Genomic DNA, 19508 nt, shown 5'->3' on the forward strand with positions numbered 1-19508 from the left:
TAGGGTATCGGAGGAAGGTTATTGAGTCATTCAATACGTTTAATAGTTAATAAGTTGTTTTTTCTTTTGCGTGGGAATCAGAGTATTACGAGTTGCATTCTCACTTGGTGGATAGCATCTGTTGGATTATGAACTGCATAATCCATTCTTTTTGCAGAAGTTTTATCTGAGCTCAACTCTGATTACACTGTTAAAGTTCCTCATTTTAAAGCACCAGATGGAATTTAATATATATATGCAACAACTGAAATATTATGCACCGCATGTTCGGTTTCAACGGGGGATATGTTTAATGGAAGCTGTAGATTATGCTGCAATAATGAAAACATCTGTGACTAAAAGGAGTTGCACAGGACTGACTACTAAAGCTAATGAAATATGTTCAAAACACAAGCCAGGCCGGACGGACTCTCTGGTGAGTCGTGGTTGTCTTGTCTGCTGTTGGGCAACATGTAGATTGGGAAATGTTTAATCAATGATTTAAATCAACAGCTTTGACCCCGGTTATTTAAACACCACCATACTTTCTTCACCATTGAGGGTGGGGTTTCCCGTAAAGCGCTAGTAATGTTACTGTTTCGACGACAGACAGTCTTTTCCAAGAGATGCTTGACGCAAGTAAGAAGTAGGACTACGTCATGTTTCACGAAACGATATGAACAGAAAAAATGTAACCCCTGCATTATCTTCTCTCCGCTTGTTATTACACATGTTTATCAGGATTCAATTTAAATAAACCCGCTAATGTTTCTTATTTTCCCCGTACTTATGTGTCCCCGTACCCTTTTGTTTTCTCAGGTGATGCCCTGGATGGTGCCATGTGAATGACTGACGACCATGAAGCCAACTCACAAGCTGCTGTTCGTCCTGTGCCCCATGCTGGTCCTCGGCTTTATTTACTACTCCTCTGGGAAGCTACATCTACACGTATGGGGCCAGAAGCCTCGTAAGTCGCCTCTCCAGACTGACTGTTTGTAACGTTGATTCATCACCTGATCATCCATCTGTCATCATTCAGCTAATGTGTTTGACAACTGTCTGTGTTTTGCCTCTCCGTGCAGACTGCCAAGTAACCGTCCGTCTCTCTGTCTCTTTGCTGAAGAATGTCAAGCTGTGTGTTGGTGTCTTTAAACCTACGTATCTGTATCTCGATTAAAATTGGTTGTTCATTCACTTCACTAGAGTGCTGGATGTGGTGGGGAGAGCTTAATTTAATATTCTTGTACGCCCGGTGTTGGTAGCTCCATGTCCACCACTGAAAACCAGCCGACGATGGTTGTCTCACTAATGGAAAGCTATTGGCGGTTTCAGTAGGGATACCTCTGGTTTAACCGGGGAGGTGACGGCCTTTTTTTACTCTCTTATGCAACACACTTATTCTCACGTCTGCAGTTTGTGGATTGGAGGAAATGTCATTTCTCGATGTCAACACATGGATGATGAAACCAAAGCTCTTAGCACAAAATCTACAGTTTTGCAATACCCTTCATATCATACTGAGGAGGCACATCTTCCACTTCCTTCTCGAGGGTGCAAGATCAGATACTGGGAGCGTTTTCGATGGCCTCCCAACGTGGTCGGCGTCTCACTGCGAGCGCTGATAACGGGGCTGCCACATTTTCAAAATGGCCAGTGCTGACAGAGCGAGCAGTGTTTCCCTACCGGGGAACCTGAGGGTAGCACCTACTCCTCCACAACAATGGCACAGAGAGAAGTGCGAAGCCGGCGACTGCTGACTGGCAGGGCATGCTTACACCGAATGTTAAATACAGCTCCTTTTGCAAAGTCAACAGATTATTGTGGCTGTTGCTCATGAATCCTGGTGATCTCCATGTAATGTTGTGTATCCTGAGAACAGTTGAGAATGATAATGATGATAAAGATATTTCTTTAAGCAACGTATTTGAACCAACGCGTGATGATGGTAATGCTTATTTGGGGAAGGAGCACGCTGTGGCGCTTTTAACATCCAGCAGAGGGCGGCAGAAGATTTCTGAGAACATATTTGAAGTATATTTTCTAGGACATTCTCCTGGAGGAGCGTTTTACACAGAAAACACAAAATGTTTGTGTTTAGAATTTTATTTTGATTGCGACCATAGATGGAGGGACGGCATGCTTTTTTAAAAAAAATTTTTTTAAGTGTGCAGAATGTTTTGTATCTGACAGAAAAACATTCATTGTATTAATGCTTTACATGCAGAGATATGTGCCAGATGGTTGCTCAGATTGCACAATGAGTAGTGATTTGATGTCTGTAATGAATGGAAAGATTCCACTGTTCAAATTGCATTAAAACTCAAAAGCTCAGATTTTTATTAATTTGGCCATGTGGGCTTTTATACTAGGACGCTTGTCCTAAAATTAGATTAAGCAAGAAATTGTGTGGATATTTTGTTTAAGTATTGCAATCTGTGTATCATGGCAGGTATGAAATTGTCAGATTTCTCGTCAATATAAAGCTGGAATTGGGATTTGTAGTTTCTTGTAATGCTTGCCGTAACCATCTTGCATTGGCCTGACACGGCAACGAGCCTGATCCTTTCAGGTCCACTGATTTGCCAAATGCTTCCTGTGCCGTGCAAAAAAAGGTAACACGGCTATTGAGTTAAAGGAAGTCCTCACCTGTTCCCTATTATTGCCCAAATCTGTCAGCGGTGAAAGTATGGACTTTATGCCAGTAAAAGTAAAATTCCAGCACATTTAAATATGAAGCTCTCCCATATCACTCCCATGACACACTGCCGTCCAATGCGCACACAGCTTTGTCAACCTGCCCATTGCAAACCGCTTGTATTGTTGAACTCGATCGGCCCTCCTACCGCAGAGTCCGCGCTGTTCTGTTGCAGCTCCTCCACGTTGTAGTATCACTGACTGCACGCCTGACCAGCGGAGGACCGTGGTCCACATCAAAGCCATTTATCAAGCTTGGAACAAGGTCTCTGTTCAACAAGGCTCACGTTTTCTGTTGTGTCTCCTTCCAGTTTGTCTAAAGCTCTATTAGTAAGTTCGGGACACCCTCCGATGTGCGCAGAACCAAAAGATCACTCTTTTCCTGACTTGCATTTCAATAGCACGTAGCTATAGGAGATGAGCTTCAAATGCGGTTGCAAATGATGTCTTTCTGCTTCACTGTGGAGCCAGATGTTTTGCTCTATCGCGGCCAAGAGCGGAAGAGAAGCATGCTGATGGTGTCTCCTGCCCTCTGCCCGGGTCAGCTGAGCTATGCCGTCGCACTGAGAGGATCAAATCTGGATGATCTCTCTTCCTCATTCTTGACTTGCGGACTCGGCCACCGACAAACGGAACACACAGAGGCTTATGTCCTGCTCATGGTAGACATCTAACGTATGCTTTTCTCTTCCCTGTCTGTCTCCTTGCAGCAGAGAGCACTGGTGTGAGATGGTGTGGCGCCTTCCTCAGTGGGCTGATGGCTTGTCCCCTTTGTAATGTATCCAGACTTGTTAACTTAACGTTGCATGAGGCCACTGATCAGATGTGTGCTTGATTCCTGTTTCCTGTGGTGGTGGTGTTGTTGTTGTTGTTATTATTATTATTATTATTATCGGCTTTATTTTTAGCCAACGGCCAGATGCAGCTTTCCCTTCTTTTTGCTTCTTTTGAATATCTGTGTAACTATTGTAAAAAGACAGCAGGAGCTCTGTCTGCGGTGGTTTGGGTCGGGAACCGGAGGGTCGTGCCGTCAGGTTGGGTACAGATAGGGAGTGTGGACCGGTAGCTGCAGTGGTGCTACTTGAAACCGTTTTCGTGCTTTATAAATATGTATTTTATCAACAGACAACAGATTATCAACTGTGTGTTGTTTTCAAGACACTTATTTTTGTTTTAATTTCATCACAGTCCTCCACTTTGCTTTGATTAAAATGCAGCGCGGCACACTTTTGATATCACCGCTTCCTGCAGTGCAGTCGCTCGTAGTTTGCTTTCTTGATAGTGATGGGAACACCGCTCTGGGGTGTTAAATAACACTTGAAGTAAGCACCTGCCGGATGTGAAACGGAAGTGTTCCACCACCCATGTTTGCAGTTTTAGGCCAGAACCTCCCACGCTCTTGATCCCCCCCCCCCCTGAACTGCTTTTCTAAAATAAAACAGTGCAGGTTTTGATCAGCGCTCGCACACAGACACCCTGGCGCCTCCGGCGTGTTGTGAAAGAACACAGTGATGTACAGCAATTCTTCTTCTGCAAACTAAGATGCAGTGCTTCTGGTCACAGGAACGTGCTTGTGTTCTGTCATTCAGTCATTTCAGCGTTTGGCTGGAACAACATCGCGACAGCCTTCTAAATGTTTTGAAAGAAGTGAGGGCAACGTTTTCTAAAACCTGTGTTGGCTTTTGTCTGACGCTAAGCTAATATTCTTCACTAAGGTCCACAGTTTCATCTGTTTCGCAAAAACATATTCTGATGATCTGAAAGCAGATGTTGACGGGGAAACGTGCAGATGTTGCCAAGATCTTGGAGCATAATAAACACGTCTTGAAGTACGTTCGGACCAAATCACTGTGAAACAGGATTGCAACCAGTCATTCATTTGATTTTCCCAAACCATGGTACATGCGTGGCATTACTGTCGTGGTGAGCTTCAGAGGATCAGCTGTTTGTCTCTTTCTATCTACGTGTCTCCCTGTTGTGTGTATTTGTGCGTAGCCGTGGTCTGTGTTCTGACTCGCTCGCTGCTGTTAAACTTTTAACACTACTTTTTATTGGTTATTAGTTTCTCCAACAGCTCCACAGCGATGCTCTTTGTTCAGTATCTTAAACCCCTTTTGTTTTCAGAAAGTGATGCAGAAGAGACAACTGTTGTCCTGACTAAAGGGTCTGAAGGGAAAAGAATCACAGGTTAGAGCCACTGAGACCGTCAAACTGGGTGACTGTCAAACTGTTGTCCAGCGGGTGACTTACTACACTGAGGTGTTGGGTTTTATTTTTCATGGAACTTGCATCTACGTTAACTCAACCACTTTCTTCTACTTATCATCATTTTTCTTTTGTTTCTCTACCAGACATTGTGGTGATCATCCACTCATTCAGTTCTTACAGGCAACTATTAATTTCTGCCATGATCACCTCAAAACACAATTTGGGCTTTTTCCGCAGTTAATTTTCCACCTCATTGGGCTTCCTGCCTTTTGAATAAAAAGGACCAGACTGTAGCTTTAACTAACTAAGCTGAATTATAATCCTAACTTTTCCTTCCTCCCCTCTTCTTGCTCTGAAATTGGCATCATTTTGAAGCCCAATGCTGCCATGACAGACTGACCTCAAAAGGTGCTAACTGACCATTTTGTGTTTCAGAGTTGGAAACGGACTTCCCCGTGAGACGAGTAGTAGGCTCAGGTACATCTGCGGCCCCACCAACAGAACCCTGTACCCATCATCTTTTGTTGTACCGCCATGATTTAAACGAAAATGACAGAACCTTTTGTTGAAACACTGCGTTACTTCAGCAGCTAAATTTCAGATGACAAGTTAGCAGTTTTCCCCCAAAAAAATAATTTGCCAGCTTTGTCTGTCAAATGTGCTACTTTCATTGGGATGTAAAGGGATTTTTAAAATGTTGTACCCATGACAACTACCTCTGCCCTGTCACTGCCTTCACATGAAGCAGAAGTGTGATACAACACTGCCCTCTGTTGTCTCGCCTCGGTAACAAATGGATGGCGAGTGAAGCAGTCTGCAGGACTGTCGTTGCATAATACTGTAAGGTTCCACAGAGTAACGTTGGTCTTACTGGTAGGGGCCTGGCGCTTTATTTTCTCGCGAGCTGCTTTTCGACTTGCTTTATGCTTCTCAACAGAAACGTAATGCGCACACACATATATACATACATACACTCACTCAGCCGCTCGTCTCCGCTGCCATGGCAATGTCCCCATCCTCCAGGGCAGTGCTTGGATCCTTCGCTAACCAGCTGTCACGCTTTCCCATTGTTCCTTTTCTTTATCTTTCTCCTCCAACTGTTTAGTGAAGACGAGATCCGCAACCACAGGAGTAGTACTGCGCTCTTCCTACTTTCAACCAGGGCTCATGTTAAATATACTCCTTTTGTCATGCGAAATACACCATTTTACTTACATGACTGGATACTGGAACTGTTATGGACTCCAAGTATCAGCATAGGTTATATAGGATGGATTCTCAAATGAATTCATAAAGATTGACTAATTTCTTCATAAATCTTTACGTCTGTGCTTCTTTGTCTTCTACCTCAACGCTTCACCAGGCACCTATATGCTCCCTTTGCTTGTCCATAGGTGATCTCTAACTTTATTTTAAAACCAACAGATTGTTTTGGCTGGCTTCCTCCTAACCTTGCTTTTTGTCACAAATCCTTAATTCTAATCATTTTTTTCTTCTTTTTTTCCATTTTCCATTTTGTTTTCTCTGTGATTGATGCACAGGTTGGTTACAACTACAGCCAATGAGCTGATAGTTGAACTGATGCACATTGGATGAACAGCGCTAATAATCCAACTATATCATGTCTCCATATGCCATACTTTTTATTAAAGCTTTGTATATCTGCGTTGTAATTTCCATCTCTGTTTTTGTTTTCAGTGTATGATCAGCAGGGCTTTCTGCTGCAGCTGGACACCAAACTGTAAGTTCAAGTTTATCTAGTAAACACTTTTAGCACTTCTCATCATCATGTTCAGCGTGTAATATGTCTGTTGTATTTGGAACAGCGGAATTCCAAGTTAGACTCTGACGCCATCCGTTTACATTTGTTTATTAGCGTGTTCAGATGAATACTCATTCATACAGGTTGCGATTGATCAATTGGGAAACATGAAAACATAAACCTTCCACCAATTAATCTCCCTTGATTTTTGTTAAATAAACGCATCTCCATCTCAATAGCGATCTAACCAGAACCTGGTGACCAATGTGTAGATAAAGTTGGTGGTCTGATGTGCTCGGTGGTTTCCCCTTCATCCCATAGCGGCTGGGCTTTGTCAGGGTGAGAACATGCTACATCGGGTCATTACGCAGCTCTCATTGTGTCAGCGTGTCTGTTGATATGTGTACAATTCCCTGAATTGGTTTGACACTCTTGCTCTAAACTGCCATGATAAGGCCACTTCTTTGGCCCTCCCATGATGCATCTCGCTCATGTGCTCCCATCACCAGCCCGGCCCTCACAGGGCACGTCTGTCCACACTCTGTACACAGTAAGCACTACGTCAGTACACACTTCAAGGAGGTTCTCACATGGGTTCAGTTTATATGACACGGCTCTTTAAATTATATATTTAGTGTCATTAGTTGCTCCGTTGGACCACATGTGATACAGTAGTGCAATTTAGCTGATGGAAAAGGTGAATAGCGTTCTACTATAGATATATATTTAAGTATATCAGTGCTGATGTACCAAACCAGCTCTGGTCTTGGGCCTCACGTGGACCTTAGAGTGGGGCCTTGCTCCCATCTCCATGTTTATTTGCACTAGATTCATGGTATTCATCAGGTTATTGATGGCCATGCTGGTAACCGCGAGGTTCTTGTTTTACCGCTGCCAGTGTGATTATTTGAACAAGGCCCCTCTGATTTGTCTCGTCACACACAGGTGATCTGCAGAGTTGTTGCTCAGCTCTCCAACTTCCTAAGCAACCCGTTTTTCTCTCAAGCAAATTGTTTGACGTACACAGTGTTTGAGGCTTAGAAATGTGTCTGTGATAATCAGTTATCACGATGTATCTGATTAATAGCTCCCTTTCTTTTTTTTTTTTCTTCTTTTTTTTTTAATCTACAGGCCCCCGGAGTTGGTGTACAAGTATGGCAACATCAGCGAAGGAGCGTGCAAGCCGGGATACGCAGCAGCCAAGATGACCGCCATCTATCCTAAGTGAGCAGGATTCTTCTTTCTTGGTTGAGATGTACATAACATCATGGAGACTCATTGGATTCGGGCAGAAATTTTCTTCACATGCACAATCATAAACCTCACAAACAAATCGCTTTATTGGCTGTCAGCAGGACAAAAGCTAAAACTGTCACCCAGGCATACCAAGACGCATGATGTCACCCCTCAAGCCAACTTGGCCTTGAGGGTTTCGAGTCCGAAACAGAGAAGCCGTACATTCCCCTTCAATCTTCCCTAGTTTCTATCATGTTTCTATAATCTTCTCCCCCATCACAGAACCCTCACTGTGTCCTTGTGATCCCCCTGTTTTCAACAAAAGAAGCATTGTCATAGAGTACAAGGTCTCCTATCGCATCACAAAGCCTTCAAGGCTTTTTTCTATGAACGACACCAACCAACTTCCTGTCCTGACTCATCATGAGCATCCTGGTACAGAGCCCACACACTCCTCATATCCTCCATGGCCCTCTGTGATGGTGTTGGCTCTTTTTAGAGTTTTCTCTATGCCAATCTCTGCTTGATCTATGGGGCACTGTCCCAGCAGCATTCCCTGTAATAGACGGGCAAATTACCGCATTGCTGAACAATAGTTGACACTTGACCGCAGTACTTGAGGGAGTTATGAGACAAATCAGCTTAACCCATTCTGAGGAAAAGGGTCGAACCTCATTAGTCAACTGTCTGAGGACGCAGTTAGAATCAAAGCTTTAGAAAATACACCAAACTAGTTTGACGCATATAACAAAAGATAAAATATCTTTTTTATAAACCTTAACTTTTCACTTTTTTTGTTCACTTTCTCTCTGCGCCTGTGATAAATCTTCCCGAACACTTTGCTTAAAATAAGATGCTCTCAAAGTGTTTAAGGGAGGCTACCCAAACCATATGGCGTAATGTGTACATGATGCATTGAATAAATTGACAAACTAACTCTAAGCAACAATCGGCCGCGCTATCAGCGGTAAATCACAGCGCTGCTTATCAAGACAAAGTAGTTCTGTGGAAGGGTCCTCCATCTATCTGAGGGACCGCGTGCTGCGACGTCCTCCCTCCTAATGACTTCCTCTAATCAGCCGCACGTGTCGGATCAAAGTTCTGTACACCACAAAGCCCCAGCGGGAGCCCAATGATTACTACCACCTTCAACGCAGGTCAAGGACCACAATTAATGCCGCACTTTGCGCGGGGTTTGTATACACGTGTGTTAGTGTATGGTTGAACCAACACAACCGAGCAGTTTGTGATTCATGACGTCCTGTCTGAAAAGGAGTTAACCAATTAACATCTTGTTTGTTAACTTGGTCTGCGTCATGTCTTCACCGGAAAAAGCGAACCAATTTAAAAGTGCTTGTTAGCGTTTTGTTTGAATAGGTGTGGCCTACGGTTCAGCCGTTAGAGAAAACCTACTTAACCTCTAGCCGTGAGGTCCTCTGGGGGCTCTCCTTCTAATCATCCCCTGCTTCCTCCATGTTTGTCTTCTCTGAAGCCTCTTGCCCTGCACAATCTGATTTATTTTCTGCCCCCCTCTCTTACCCAAAACGGTTTGCATTGAAGCCCTAAATCAAGTGTTGGCAGTGAACTTGAAGCGGCACGGTTATGAAAATATTGCCAGTGAGAGATGGATCCAGCAAAGGAAATGAGCACAATGCGTCCTTGCCCGTCGGCTGTTTTTGGAGCCCTCACTTTTTATTTAACAACAAGCAGCCCCCCGTCTCTCTGCTTTGTCAGGATGTCAGTGACGGACTGTCGGTCAGGGCTCAGTGACTTGCAATGGTCCCGTGTTATTTATAGCCCTCCCTGGCCCCAGGAGTCTTCGCTTTAATGAATCTCCATTTGCTTTGGCAGGAGAGAAGTCTGTGTGTCCGTGTGTGTCGGGAGAGGTGAAGAGGAGAGACCCTCTTCTCATGTCCTCTTGCTGCTGTAAACCTGGAGGATAATGAGGGATTCAAAGACCGATTAGGGTGCTCTGAAGAGGTTCGAGCTAACCGGAAAGCCTCCCAATAATGTCTGCCATGTTTGGTCATTGTGCTTCAGAGCACATATTTCTTGTGAACCCCAAGGCGGTGTTATGGGAAGACGCTATCCAAGATTCCTGCCGCGAAACAGGAGAGCGATGGCGTGTCCGTGTGTGTCCTCTCCTGATTCCAATTTGAAATGCCTTTGCTAGACACTGTTGGCTGTGCGAGCCATTATTTATGGTTGGTGAGATGTGTGTGTGTGTGTGTGTGTGTGTGTGTGTGCGCTACCCGCCCCTTGGCAAGATGGTCATGTTGCTGGTGGTCTGGTTTTTGCTAATCTCTGACTTCTTGCACAAACAAAATAATACACAACATCTCAAATACAGATCTCTCCAAGGCGCCTGTGTGTGTGTGTGTGTGTGTGTGTGTGTGTGTGTCCCTTGAGTGATTATTTTAGGTGTGACACGGAAACACACGGCGCTCCACAAATATTAACGTCAGAAAAAGAGACAAAAAGAGCGTCTCGCCACCCCGGTTTGACAGCAGGTCATACAAACACACATTCATCGCGGAGCCACACTTGGCGAAGTGGCACGTAGCCCGGCACTCGGGGTCGAGGAAATTGCTTCTTTTGATTCTAGAGCTGCAATTAATCAAAGCACTACACGCTCATACAGGCACACGTCGTCAGGAGGAGGCAATGCCGAGTTCATGGAGGATTAAAAACACTGGTCAGTTTCAATAAGAAACTCAACCTGTTTTCAATGTGAAAGAATGTCTTGCTTCAAATGCTCTTCAAAGGCGAGGCTTTTACGCACAAACTCCGTACACACTGATTCGGTCTGTGCGGAGGAGGTGCGTTGATGCGTTATGCACATTTGAACATTCGCTTTCTGTCTCGCTCCATGACTCTGTTTTATCACACGCTTAGTTCTTAGCTGCCTAGCGATGTTGTGAGCAGTCTTTGCTATGGCGCCTTTAGAAAAGGAGGAGGCGGAGATGCATTAATGTCAATAAGTGTTTGTGGGGAAAAAAAAAGTAGTGAGATTTCACGACGAAATAAATAATTTCTTTCTCTTCCGTTTCTTTCCGCGTCCTGTTGCAGGTTCATGAAACCAGCTCCCATGTTTCTTGATCGGAACTTTAAACGTCTAGCAAAACTCAGCAACTACTTACCTCCATTTGGATTCAAGACACAAGGTAAGAACAGTTGATTCGATCGGTTACCTTACACGAGTGACATCCAGTCTACTGTACATTTCTTGAACAATGTAGTCAAGGATAGTGTACATGAATACTAATCATATTTTCCATCTCATGTGCAGATATTCTTTTATTAAAGCCTACGTGTTCTTATGTATCTCCAGGCGTCAAATGTGAATAAGCTCCCATCGCATGTTACACTACTGTATTTTATCTCAGATTTGTGTGTTTTCTAATATTGCCTAGACGATTTACAGTCTTGGTCGAGGTTTATAATTGAGACTTGGGTTAAAAGTGGATGATGAGAAGTTCCATTTTGGTTTCTGGTTGGCAAAATGATGGGTTTCAAAGTGTTTACTGGTCAATGTGGTGACTGAAATTGAACTCTTTGTGTGTCGTATTGTAGGTCAGCTATCTTACCTACAATGTAAGCGCAATGGGCTTGTGTGTGTTATAGCAATAACTTCATTAGTCAAGTTCATTTATTTTTGGGATTATTTCTATTTTGGGACCATGGAACGTTCATGTCTCCCAACACTCCAACTTTAATGTTTCCGCTCACAGTGCTTGTACTCGTTCCGTGACCTTAACACACTCTCGCACTTCAGATATCAAACTAGAACACAATGCCATGGGAAGTGAAGAGATAACATTAAGCTGCCTTCAGTTACATGCTCTGTCACATCTTTCCACATATTTGCCACATATTTATGTTTAAAAGCAGAAGGTACAGTGAATGTTACCTTTGTCCTCGTGCAGGTTCTCCGCTGTCATTCGAACACACACAGTTGCCATCAAAAGAGAACTCCCTGTGTGAGTGTTACACCTGGTTTCTGTTTTTGCAATGGACTGCAATGGCAGTCGGGTTTCCTTTTTAGGGGTACTCATGTGGAGAGATGATACGTGTGGATCTTGAATAGAACGCCACAAAGGATTCCAAATTGGGAACATGTAGTAGTGGTGGTGGATGTATCTTTGGCACACATCAACCACAGTAGAGAACAGTGAAGCTGTGTTCATTTGAGTCGGAAAGAAACAAACTAGTGATGTGTAAAAAGTAATTATTTTACCTGTATATGAAGAAAAGTATATCAACATTGTCAGTGATATAAAACATGAATAACCGCCTATTCTATGGTTGCCTTGGGAGATTTGGCTAACTAAAAGAGGCGGTCTTGCATTAAATCCTTTTGTGGGTTGCCTATGACAGATATTGGCATTTAATAAATGTTAATGCCTGAATATTGTTGCATCAACATATGCAGACCTACGAAGTTTACACAAGCAATGCTTCAGTCACATGATCACACTGTGGATGGTTCGCTGCTCGATCGTCTTTTGTAAGGCGAGACAAGAGTAGGTGCACATTATTATGATTAAATCGTTACTATATGTCAATCAGGAGTCTTCGCAAATCACAATAAAGTTACTGAAAATGTTGTGTTGAACGTCAGAAGATCGATCTTTTGGGACTAATCGCAAGTGAAGTTATGCGCACTGCTTTTTTTTGTAATGGTGGCTGTTAATGCTCTGTTGAAAACCGTGGTGACAGCCTGAATGCTGCTCTCATCATATGATTTCTATTATAGTTTAGACTACGTGTCTCCTAACAATGCATCTGTGTCTCTGTTACCCGACGCATCCCACTACTCGCCAATCCTACCAGGAAAGATTTTTGTAATTTCCAGAGTTCCTTGTCGGACCAACGTCTGAACCTACATTTGTCTTCGGCTCCACCACGAGACATGCCTTGCTGAAATGTTTACGCCGAGTACTTACGATAATTAGCTTCCACGTCGTCCTCTGGAAGGGAGTCCTGCCCATTGTGATTTTTCACTTCTCACCCGCTTGGATCCAGGTGTGGTCCTGGCCCTTGTGTTTATGCTGCCCGGGGTGATGCTTGACGCCAGACATCGACACCCCATCTAAACAATGGGCTGTTGCTGTGCTCGCCTCTTCTCAGCAGGTTAATCATTAGGCTCGTTAGCCACGCTGAATGGGGCTGTAATATGTCTTGCAAACTGATGTGAGGCCCCAGTCCAAACGCGCACTCCTGCTCTCCCTTTCAGTCTCACTTTTACTGTTTCTCTTGGACCCCTTTCTTAAGAGTATTTGCTCCGTGGCCATTATTTTAAGTGAAGTAGAGCGAACAATTAAAATGCCTTTTTTTTGTAACGGAGCAGAGACCTTTTTTAGGTGGAACGCCAACAAAGCAAAGCTGATTAACTGCCATCATTAAATCCATGTAGTTCTTCCAGAGTGAAACTGCTGTAATGGAAACTGCACATTTAGAAATATGAGAAGCCTAAAAATGGTCCGGGGAGGAGAGAAATATATGTAATATCTAATGCAGGGAGCATGACTCTATCAGAATGCCCCTCGGAACATGGCAGGAATGTGTGCTATGGCTAAACATCCCCGTTTCTCACCCTGCAATCAGAGGGGTGCCGACCACGCAGGGAGACGAGCTCCACATCGCTCACTTAACCAGGAGAATGTGCTTGTTTGAAAACAGCATTCCTTTCTAAGTGCTTTTATGGGAGACTTTCTCCATACACACGCATACCATCCTGAACCCTCTGCGTCCGTTTCTCCCAGATTCACTCCTCGAGAACACAACAGCTCTTTTCCCTCCACAATCCCATCAGGGCCGTTCCTGAGTGCTGATTGGTCGCTTCTTATCTGTGACTGGGTAAACGGAGAGAGGTGTTCCCTTCTCCCAACTGTCTTTAGACCACCTAGTTTGCTTTTTTCTCTAGTGATATGTCCAGTGGCTGCTATGTTTGTTATTATTTTAAAAGGAGCTATTCCTAAGTTTCAGATTTTCAAATATTTAATTGTTATTAGCTGCCATCCAGTGACGGACCCTGAAGATTGTTTTCTGATTGAGAATTGATACCAATTGTTATCGTCCAGTCTCTTTGCCAAGAAAGCGTGTGTGTGTGTGTGTGTGTGTGTGTGTGTGTGTGTGTGTGTGTGTGTGTGTGTGTGTGTGTGTGTGTGTGTGTGTGTGTGTGTGTGTGTGTGTGTGTGTGTGTGTAAAAAAAAAATGCTCTGGGCAATAAAATAACCTGCACAACTATTTAAAATCAGACATGCAGTCTACGTGACGACATGATGCAATCTTAATTGTCCCCTGATGCGTTTTTTCTTTCTGTGGTTTGTCCCTGCAGAGAGAGTCATAGACAGCATTTTGAGTGCAACAAAAAAGTACGGACTAGGAGAGGCGCTCGACAGGTAATTGTTGCTACTCACCCAAATCAAAGGGTGTTCCTTTTTTTTATTTGTCTATCACTCTCTGATGTCACTAACTGACCGTCCCACCGTGCAGTCTCAGCTGTAAAAGATGCATCATTGTGGGCAACGGGGGAATCCTGTTCAACAAGTCTCTGGGCTCCCGAATAGATGACTACGATGTCATAGTGAGGTGAGACGAGTGTCTATAAAGTACATTAAACCATATCAAGAGAAGGAATCGATACTGTTGGTGGTGTTTAATAGATCCATTTTAAAGAACGACTGATTTAAGTTCATCAACATTGGATGGTGAATCTATAAAAACTTCACACGTTCAACACTTTTCTTAAAACATAACTTTACTAATTCTTTTTGTGCTGGCAGGTTGAATGAAGCTCCAGTAAAAGGGTACGGCAAAGACGTGGGTACCAAAACCACCATTAGGATCACCTATCCAGAGGGAGCTATCCAGAAGACCGACAACTATGAAAAAGATTCACTATTTGTCTTTTCGGCCTTCAAACCACTGGATTTGAAGTGGCTCAGACAGATGGTCTTCAAGGAGAAACTGGTAAGAATACTTTCTATGTCATTAAGGAATGAAAGTGAAAGTCATGAACATCTAAAAACACCCACCCAACCCGTGAAGATCTGGGAATGGCTCCTCACAGGCCGTTCGTGTGGGTTTCACCCGGCTCTCTTTCCAATGTAGGATCCTTCATATTACCCCTCTGTGCGCTGGACCTTCACGTCTTTCTGAATGTCTGAGTTATCTGTTTTGTTGTAGCAGATCACATTCTGTACATTCCTTCCTGTGGAAATGGAAAACATCTTTTTGAAAAGATTAGGAGACCAACGTGAATATTTTCCATGGTGGATACAGAAACCGCAACGTTTCACTCCGGATGCATTACGTAACCACGCACTATTGATCCGCTCGCCGCGGACGCCTTCCACCACAGATGCTTTTGCGCATTTGTTTTTCATTGATTTGTGTGTGTGTGTGTGTGTGTGTGTGTGTGTGTGTGTGTGTGTGTGCGCCAGCCTCGGGGAGGCAGCTGCAAAGCAGATGGGTTACTGTCTAATGGGATAAATCGAGGAAGTAAAGAAGATAAGATAACGATAGAGTTCTACTTTGTATTTATTTTCATATTTTCCCCTGTGTTTAAGCTAATTATTTTAACAGAACTTGTTTAGGAATTATTCTGGTCAAGCGTTTAGACCATTATGGGGTTGATCACTTTAAGCGTTGTCCACTATGCTTCGTTTACCTCCCAGCAAGTCTTTTGTGAGCCTGTACGATTGTTCGCAGTGAATATGAATTGACCTCTCAATCGCAAGTGCGTGAATGACGGCGCTGGCTTTCCCTTATCTTTCCAAGTACAGAAGCAGGCAGTATTTAATGACTCTGTCCTTTATCCATCAACACTAAAAAGCTCTCATGAGCACTTTTCATTTCGTTCTCTCTGAACAGTCTTTGAGATTATTCCATTCAACTCCAGGACAGTGGAAGTACTTAGTAAAAGCTCTGGTTATATTTTATCAAAGATCTGCACAAAATGTGCACATTTTGTGCAGATAGAGTACAAATCCTTATCTTTTAAAGCACTGTGAGCGTTACTCAGGAGCCGCCGTCCCAGCCATCGCCACGTTGAGAGCTGTGATTCAATTCCCTAATTATACATTTCGAATCTAACAACCTTTTTTAAAGGCGTGTCACTACTAGGGCATTCCTTTTTCCAAAGTATGTATGTGTTTCTCAGGCGCTTTTAAATGTCACGGCAATATAATGTAAAACATAATAAACTGTATTTTTAAGACTGTGTCGGAGCCAGTGGCTTAACCGGGGGATTCTAAACCGTTAACTCATGAAAAATTGTGCAGAGGCAGAAATTTTAAGTTCTGCTCCTTTCTTTGGGAGGAAGGCTTCTGTCTAAAAGGCGACCAAGAATTGGGGAAACCTGCTTCATTATCCAGCACAGCTGTGGGACTTTGAGGGAGCCTCTACCAGCCGTTTCATTTTTCTTTTTCTTTTTTTCTTTTTCTTTTTTTTTTTTACAAGGTGACATTTGTCAAAATCATGTGAATACGGTGGAGAAAACACAAAGCGAAAAGAACAAAACCATTATAATAGGGGATGGAAAGGGCACACAATGTCAAGCTGAAACTAAGCGACGGTGTGAAGTTGGATTAGAGGTTGAGAGAATAGAGGAAAGCTAGATGGAAAAGAAAGTAAAATAGGGTAAAGAGAATGAGCAGGGAATGGTGAAGTAAAAGGAGGAAAATAACTTTCTTGGCTGGGTTATGGCCCCTTCAGCCTTTTGATTAGGGCCCGGACACTGGAAATGGGTGCTCGGGATAATTGATCCGGCCCCTGGCGTCCAACTCGGCCCTCTTTTGATCTGCTGAGGAGGGAAGAACGTTCCAAAAAAAAATCTGCATTCGTCCAGCTGATGCGACAGCAGAGGACTGGCAGACGTGTGCACGAGTCCACCCATGACCGATGCCTCCTATATACATCTGCAATAGTAAAATATATGTCTTTGTTAATGGGGTCAGTGTCAGAAAATCTTACACCACAAATGGTGTATAAAAACAGCACAAATAATTCACACAAGATCTTCAGCCTTGCTAGTAAGATTCCAAGCTCAAAGACTGGCTGTGTCGGTGTGTTCGGTTAATAAAAAAATATTACTACAGCACTTATGTGCTGATTTAAAAGCTATTTTATATTCTAAACCGCATGCCCATTACTCACTCAAAAGGACTGCCATGTACATTTTAGCACACAATTAGCATACAAGCAGAGAAATATGCTGAAAAGAGGACAGTTCTTTAAAAAGTGTTTGCGCGGCAACATCATCTGTACAATGGAGAGTGGTTTTCTGTCTTAGCAACAAAATGAAAGGAACTGAAGACCCGTTAAAAGACTTCATTGTATTCGACTCACACATAAGAGTGTAAACATAAACATTTCGACACACAAAAAACAAAACTACTACCAGACAACAGGTATCCTAATCAATACTAGTCCGCATCGCTTGTGAGAGTAGTACCACACACGTTTAGATATGCAGCAGCAAAATCCCCACAACCCCTTTGCTTCACATCCATTTTTAGTCCTTCCCAGAGGGACGTACTGTAACTCAGGTTTGCGTTCCTTGGGGAGCTTTTTCTTGTCCCGGTCCAGCAGGGGATTTCTTTGTGTCAACACGCACACTCACAGCTGTGAGGGACGCAAAACCTTTTCACTCTCCTCCTCCTGAACGAAAGTGTACTTCCTTCAGCTCCTCTTTTAAAAGGTTAGTGGGCGGTGCGCGGTTGTTGTGCAGCCGCAAGTGACTCATCCAGCAAGTTGTGAGAGTGCTCGACTATCCTGCGCTATTGTGCAGGTTTGTTTTTCCCCGAATGCCTGCAGCGCAGTCTGATGGTCAAACACAAATCAGAGAGGCAATTTCACAATCTGTTATTTAGAGTTTTGTACACACGCACAAAGTGCAGATTTGAAAACTTGACCTCGTCCCCATCAGCTCTCTCTCCGATCAGTGAAGCCCTCTATTGCATACGCAATTATTCTAGTGCAGCATCAAAGGGCTTCCAGCTCCCATGATCCCTCATTACGGCGGGTATATACGGGATTACAACCCGGCTTTGTCACTGCGCCGTAAAGTCCGACCCCACGCACGCACGCAGCCGCCCGCCTGATTGCCCCGTTACAGGCTGTTTACCAAGGTGCTCAAACACCATTTTCACGATTGTCGATATTCCTGTTTTTACCTTTTTGTACGTAGTTCTCTCTTTTTGCACGCTCACGGTTCGTGCTCACACAGCCGCAGTTGTTTGTATATGCGGGGATATTTTCAAACAGCCGGCTAAGGATATACAGCCGGTGGTAAACACGGGTTCCAAGGTGGAGTGCCGGTGTTCTATCTTCGCTGTTTGTTTACAGGAGCTCTCCCTGCGCTCCTCAGGCCAGAGAGGTCAGTGATGGATGGAGACAGTTTGAGGAAGCGATCGCTTCTCCTTTTTAATAGAAATGCAGCCAGGGGTTCAGACATATCAAATAATTGCACCGAAGCCAATATTTTCTAAACATTTCACATCTCTTGGGCAATGGCAGAAATTCGGGCAAAAGAAATGTTCATGCCGTTACTCAACATCACTGAAAAATTCCCAAATCTTGTGTATATTGTTTTGAAGCGTTTCCTACTTTGAATCTCTGTGTAACAACGAAGTTCTTCATGTTTTATAGACCATATAAAGTTAGTTTTAACTCTTCATTGATGAGACCCTAGAATAGAAATAACAGCTATACGTCTCGATTTTTAAACCCAAACATCTGCGCAGAAGCCCAAAGTAGCACACATACATGCGCTCATAAACATTTACATACTTGTAAACATGGGTTTTGAACATGATCCAAGTGACTAATATGGGCTCCGGAAGTGACTGATTACCACGAGTGTTGCGTTTCCCAAATGAGTCATCTACCTACCACGTAATGGCCAACGCTGCGACCTGCACCCCACCTTCCTGTTAGTTGGGTGTAGTTGGGTGTTCTGATGCAATGGATGTCGGCAATTAAGTTAAAGGAACTTTGACATGTCGGAAATGTGTCACCAGTGGGATTAATTGGTTTTGGAGTCCGATGCCAGTGAGACCTGGTTGGACATACGAGTCTTCAGGGTCACAACGTGACACAAAGTGTCGGCACTGTTTTTAAGTTGGCCGTCGTGTCGGCACGCGGGTTTCACACACTCTGGATAAACTTAAGAAGGAAAAGAGAAACCAGCCCGACCTCAATGAGGGCAGAGGTCTTGGGGTGTGTGTCGGGAAAAGCGACGCCGATAACATGACCAAAGCTGTAAAGAAGTTTACCTCGAGTGTTTTTTAGAACCTTCAATCCCCCGCTGCACAGCTCGGCATTTTCCACATTCTCCCTGAAATGTTTCCTCTTCAATGGAGCACTTATGTGGTGAGACACAGCCACTTGTAAACTCAAAGGTCGAAGATGTACACAGTGCTAATGACCTCCAGAACAACCTTAATTGTGATCGTTAGCCGGTTTGGGCTGGCATTTGTTTTTTAAACTGCGCTAAAGCCTTCTGTCCTCCTCTCCCCGAACATCCAACATGAGCGAAGCCTCACGCAGCCAGACAGACTTCGTATGATAGCTGCCTGTCAACGAAGGAAGGAAGAACGGCCATCTGTATTATTCCAGCCGT

At 43.8% G+C, this 19508-nt stretch overlaps 1 protein-coding gene across 14 annotated transcripts in view; it reads left to right on the top strand.

Moving 5' to 3' along the window:
* The window catches only part of st3gal3b (ST3 beta-galactoside alpha-2,3-sialyltransferase 3b), a 34981-nt gene that overhangs the window by 4644 nt on the left and 10829 nt on the right, over positions 1–19508 (top strand). For 5 of the 14 annotated variants that reach the window (XM_078099080.1, XM_040170982.2, XM_040170980.2 and 2 more), the window contains 9 exons: positions 799–946; positions 4798–4860; positions 5317–5358; positions 6580–6622; positions 7775–7867; positions 10949–11043; positions 14220–14283; positions 14378–14473; positions 14668–14854. In XM_078099080.1, the coding sequence (XP_077955206.1) occupies positions 838–946; positions 4798–4860; positions 5317–5358; positions 6580–6622; positions 7775–7867; positions 10949–11043; positions 14220–14283; positions 14378–14473; positions 14668–14854 (792 nt within the window). In that variant the 5' untranslated portion in view covers positions 799–837. Of the gene's footprint in view, positions 1–798; positions 947–1061; positions 3336–4797; positions 4861–5316; positions 5359–6579; positions 6623–7774; positions 7868–10948; positions 11044–14219; positions 14284–14377; positions 14474–14667; positions 14855–19508 lie in introns of all 14 variants that reach the window. The other 9 variants (XM_078099085.1, XM_040170987.2, XM_078099083.1 and 6 more) reach the window with 4 other exon arrangements.

The sequence above is a fragment of the Gasterosteus aculeatus genome, chromosome 3, assembly GCF_964276395.1.
Source record: "Gasterosteus aculeatus chromosome 3, fGasAcu3.hap1.1, whole genome shotgun sequence".
Taxonomy (NCBI): Eukaryota; Metazoa; Chordata; class Actinopteri; order Perciformes; family Gasterosteidae; genus Gasterosteus; species Gasterosteus aculeatus.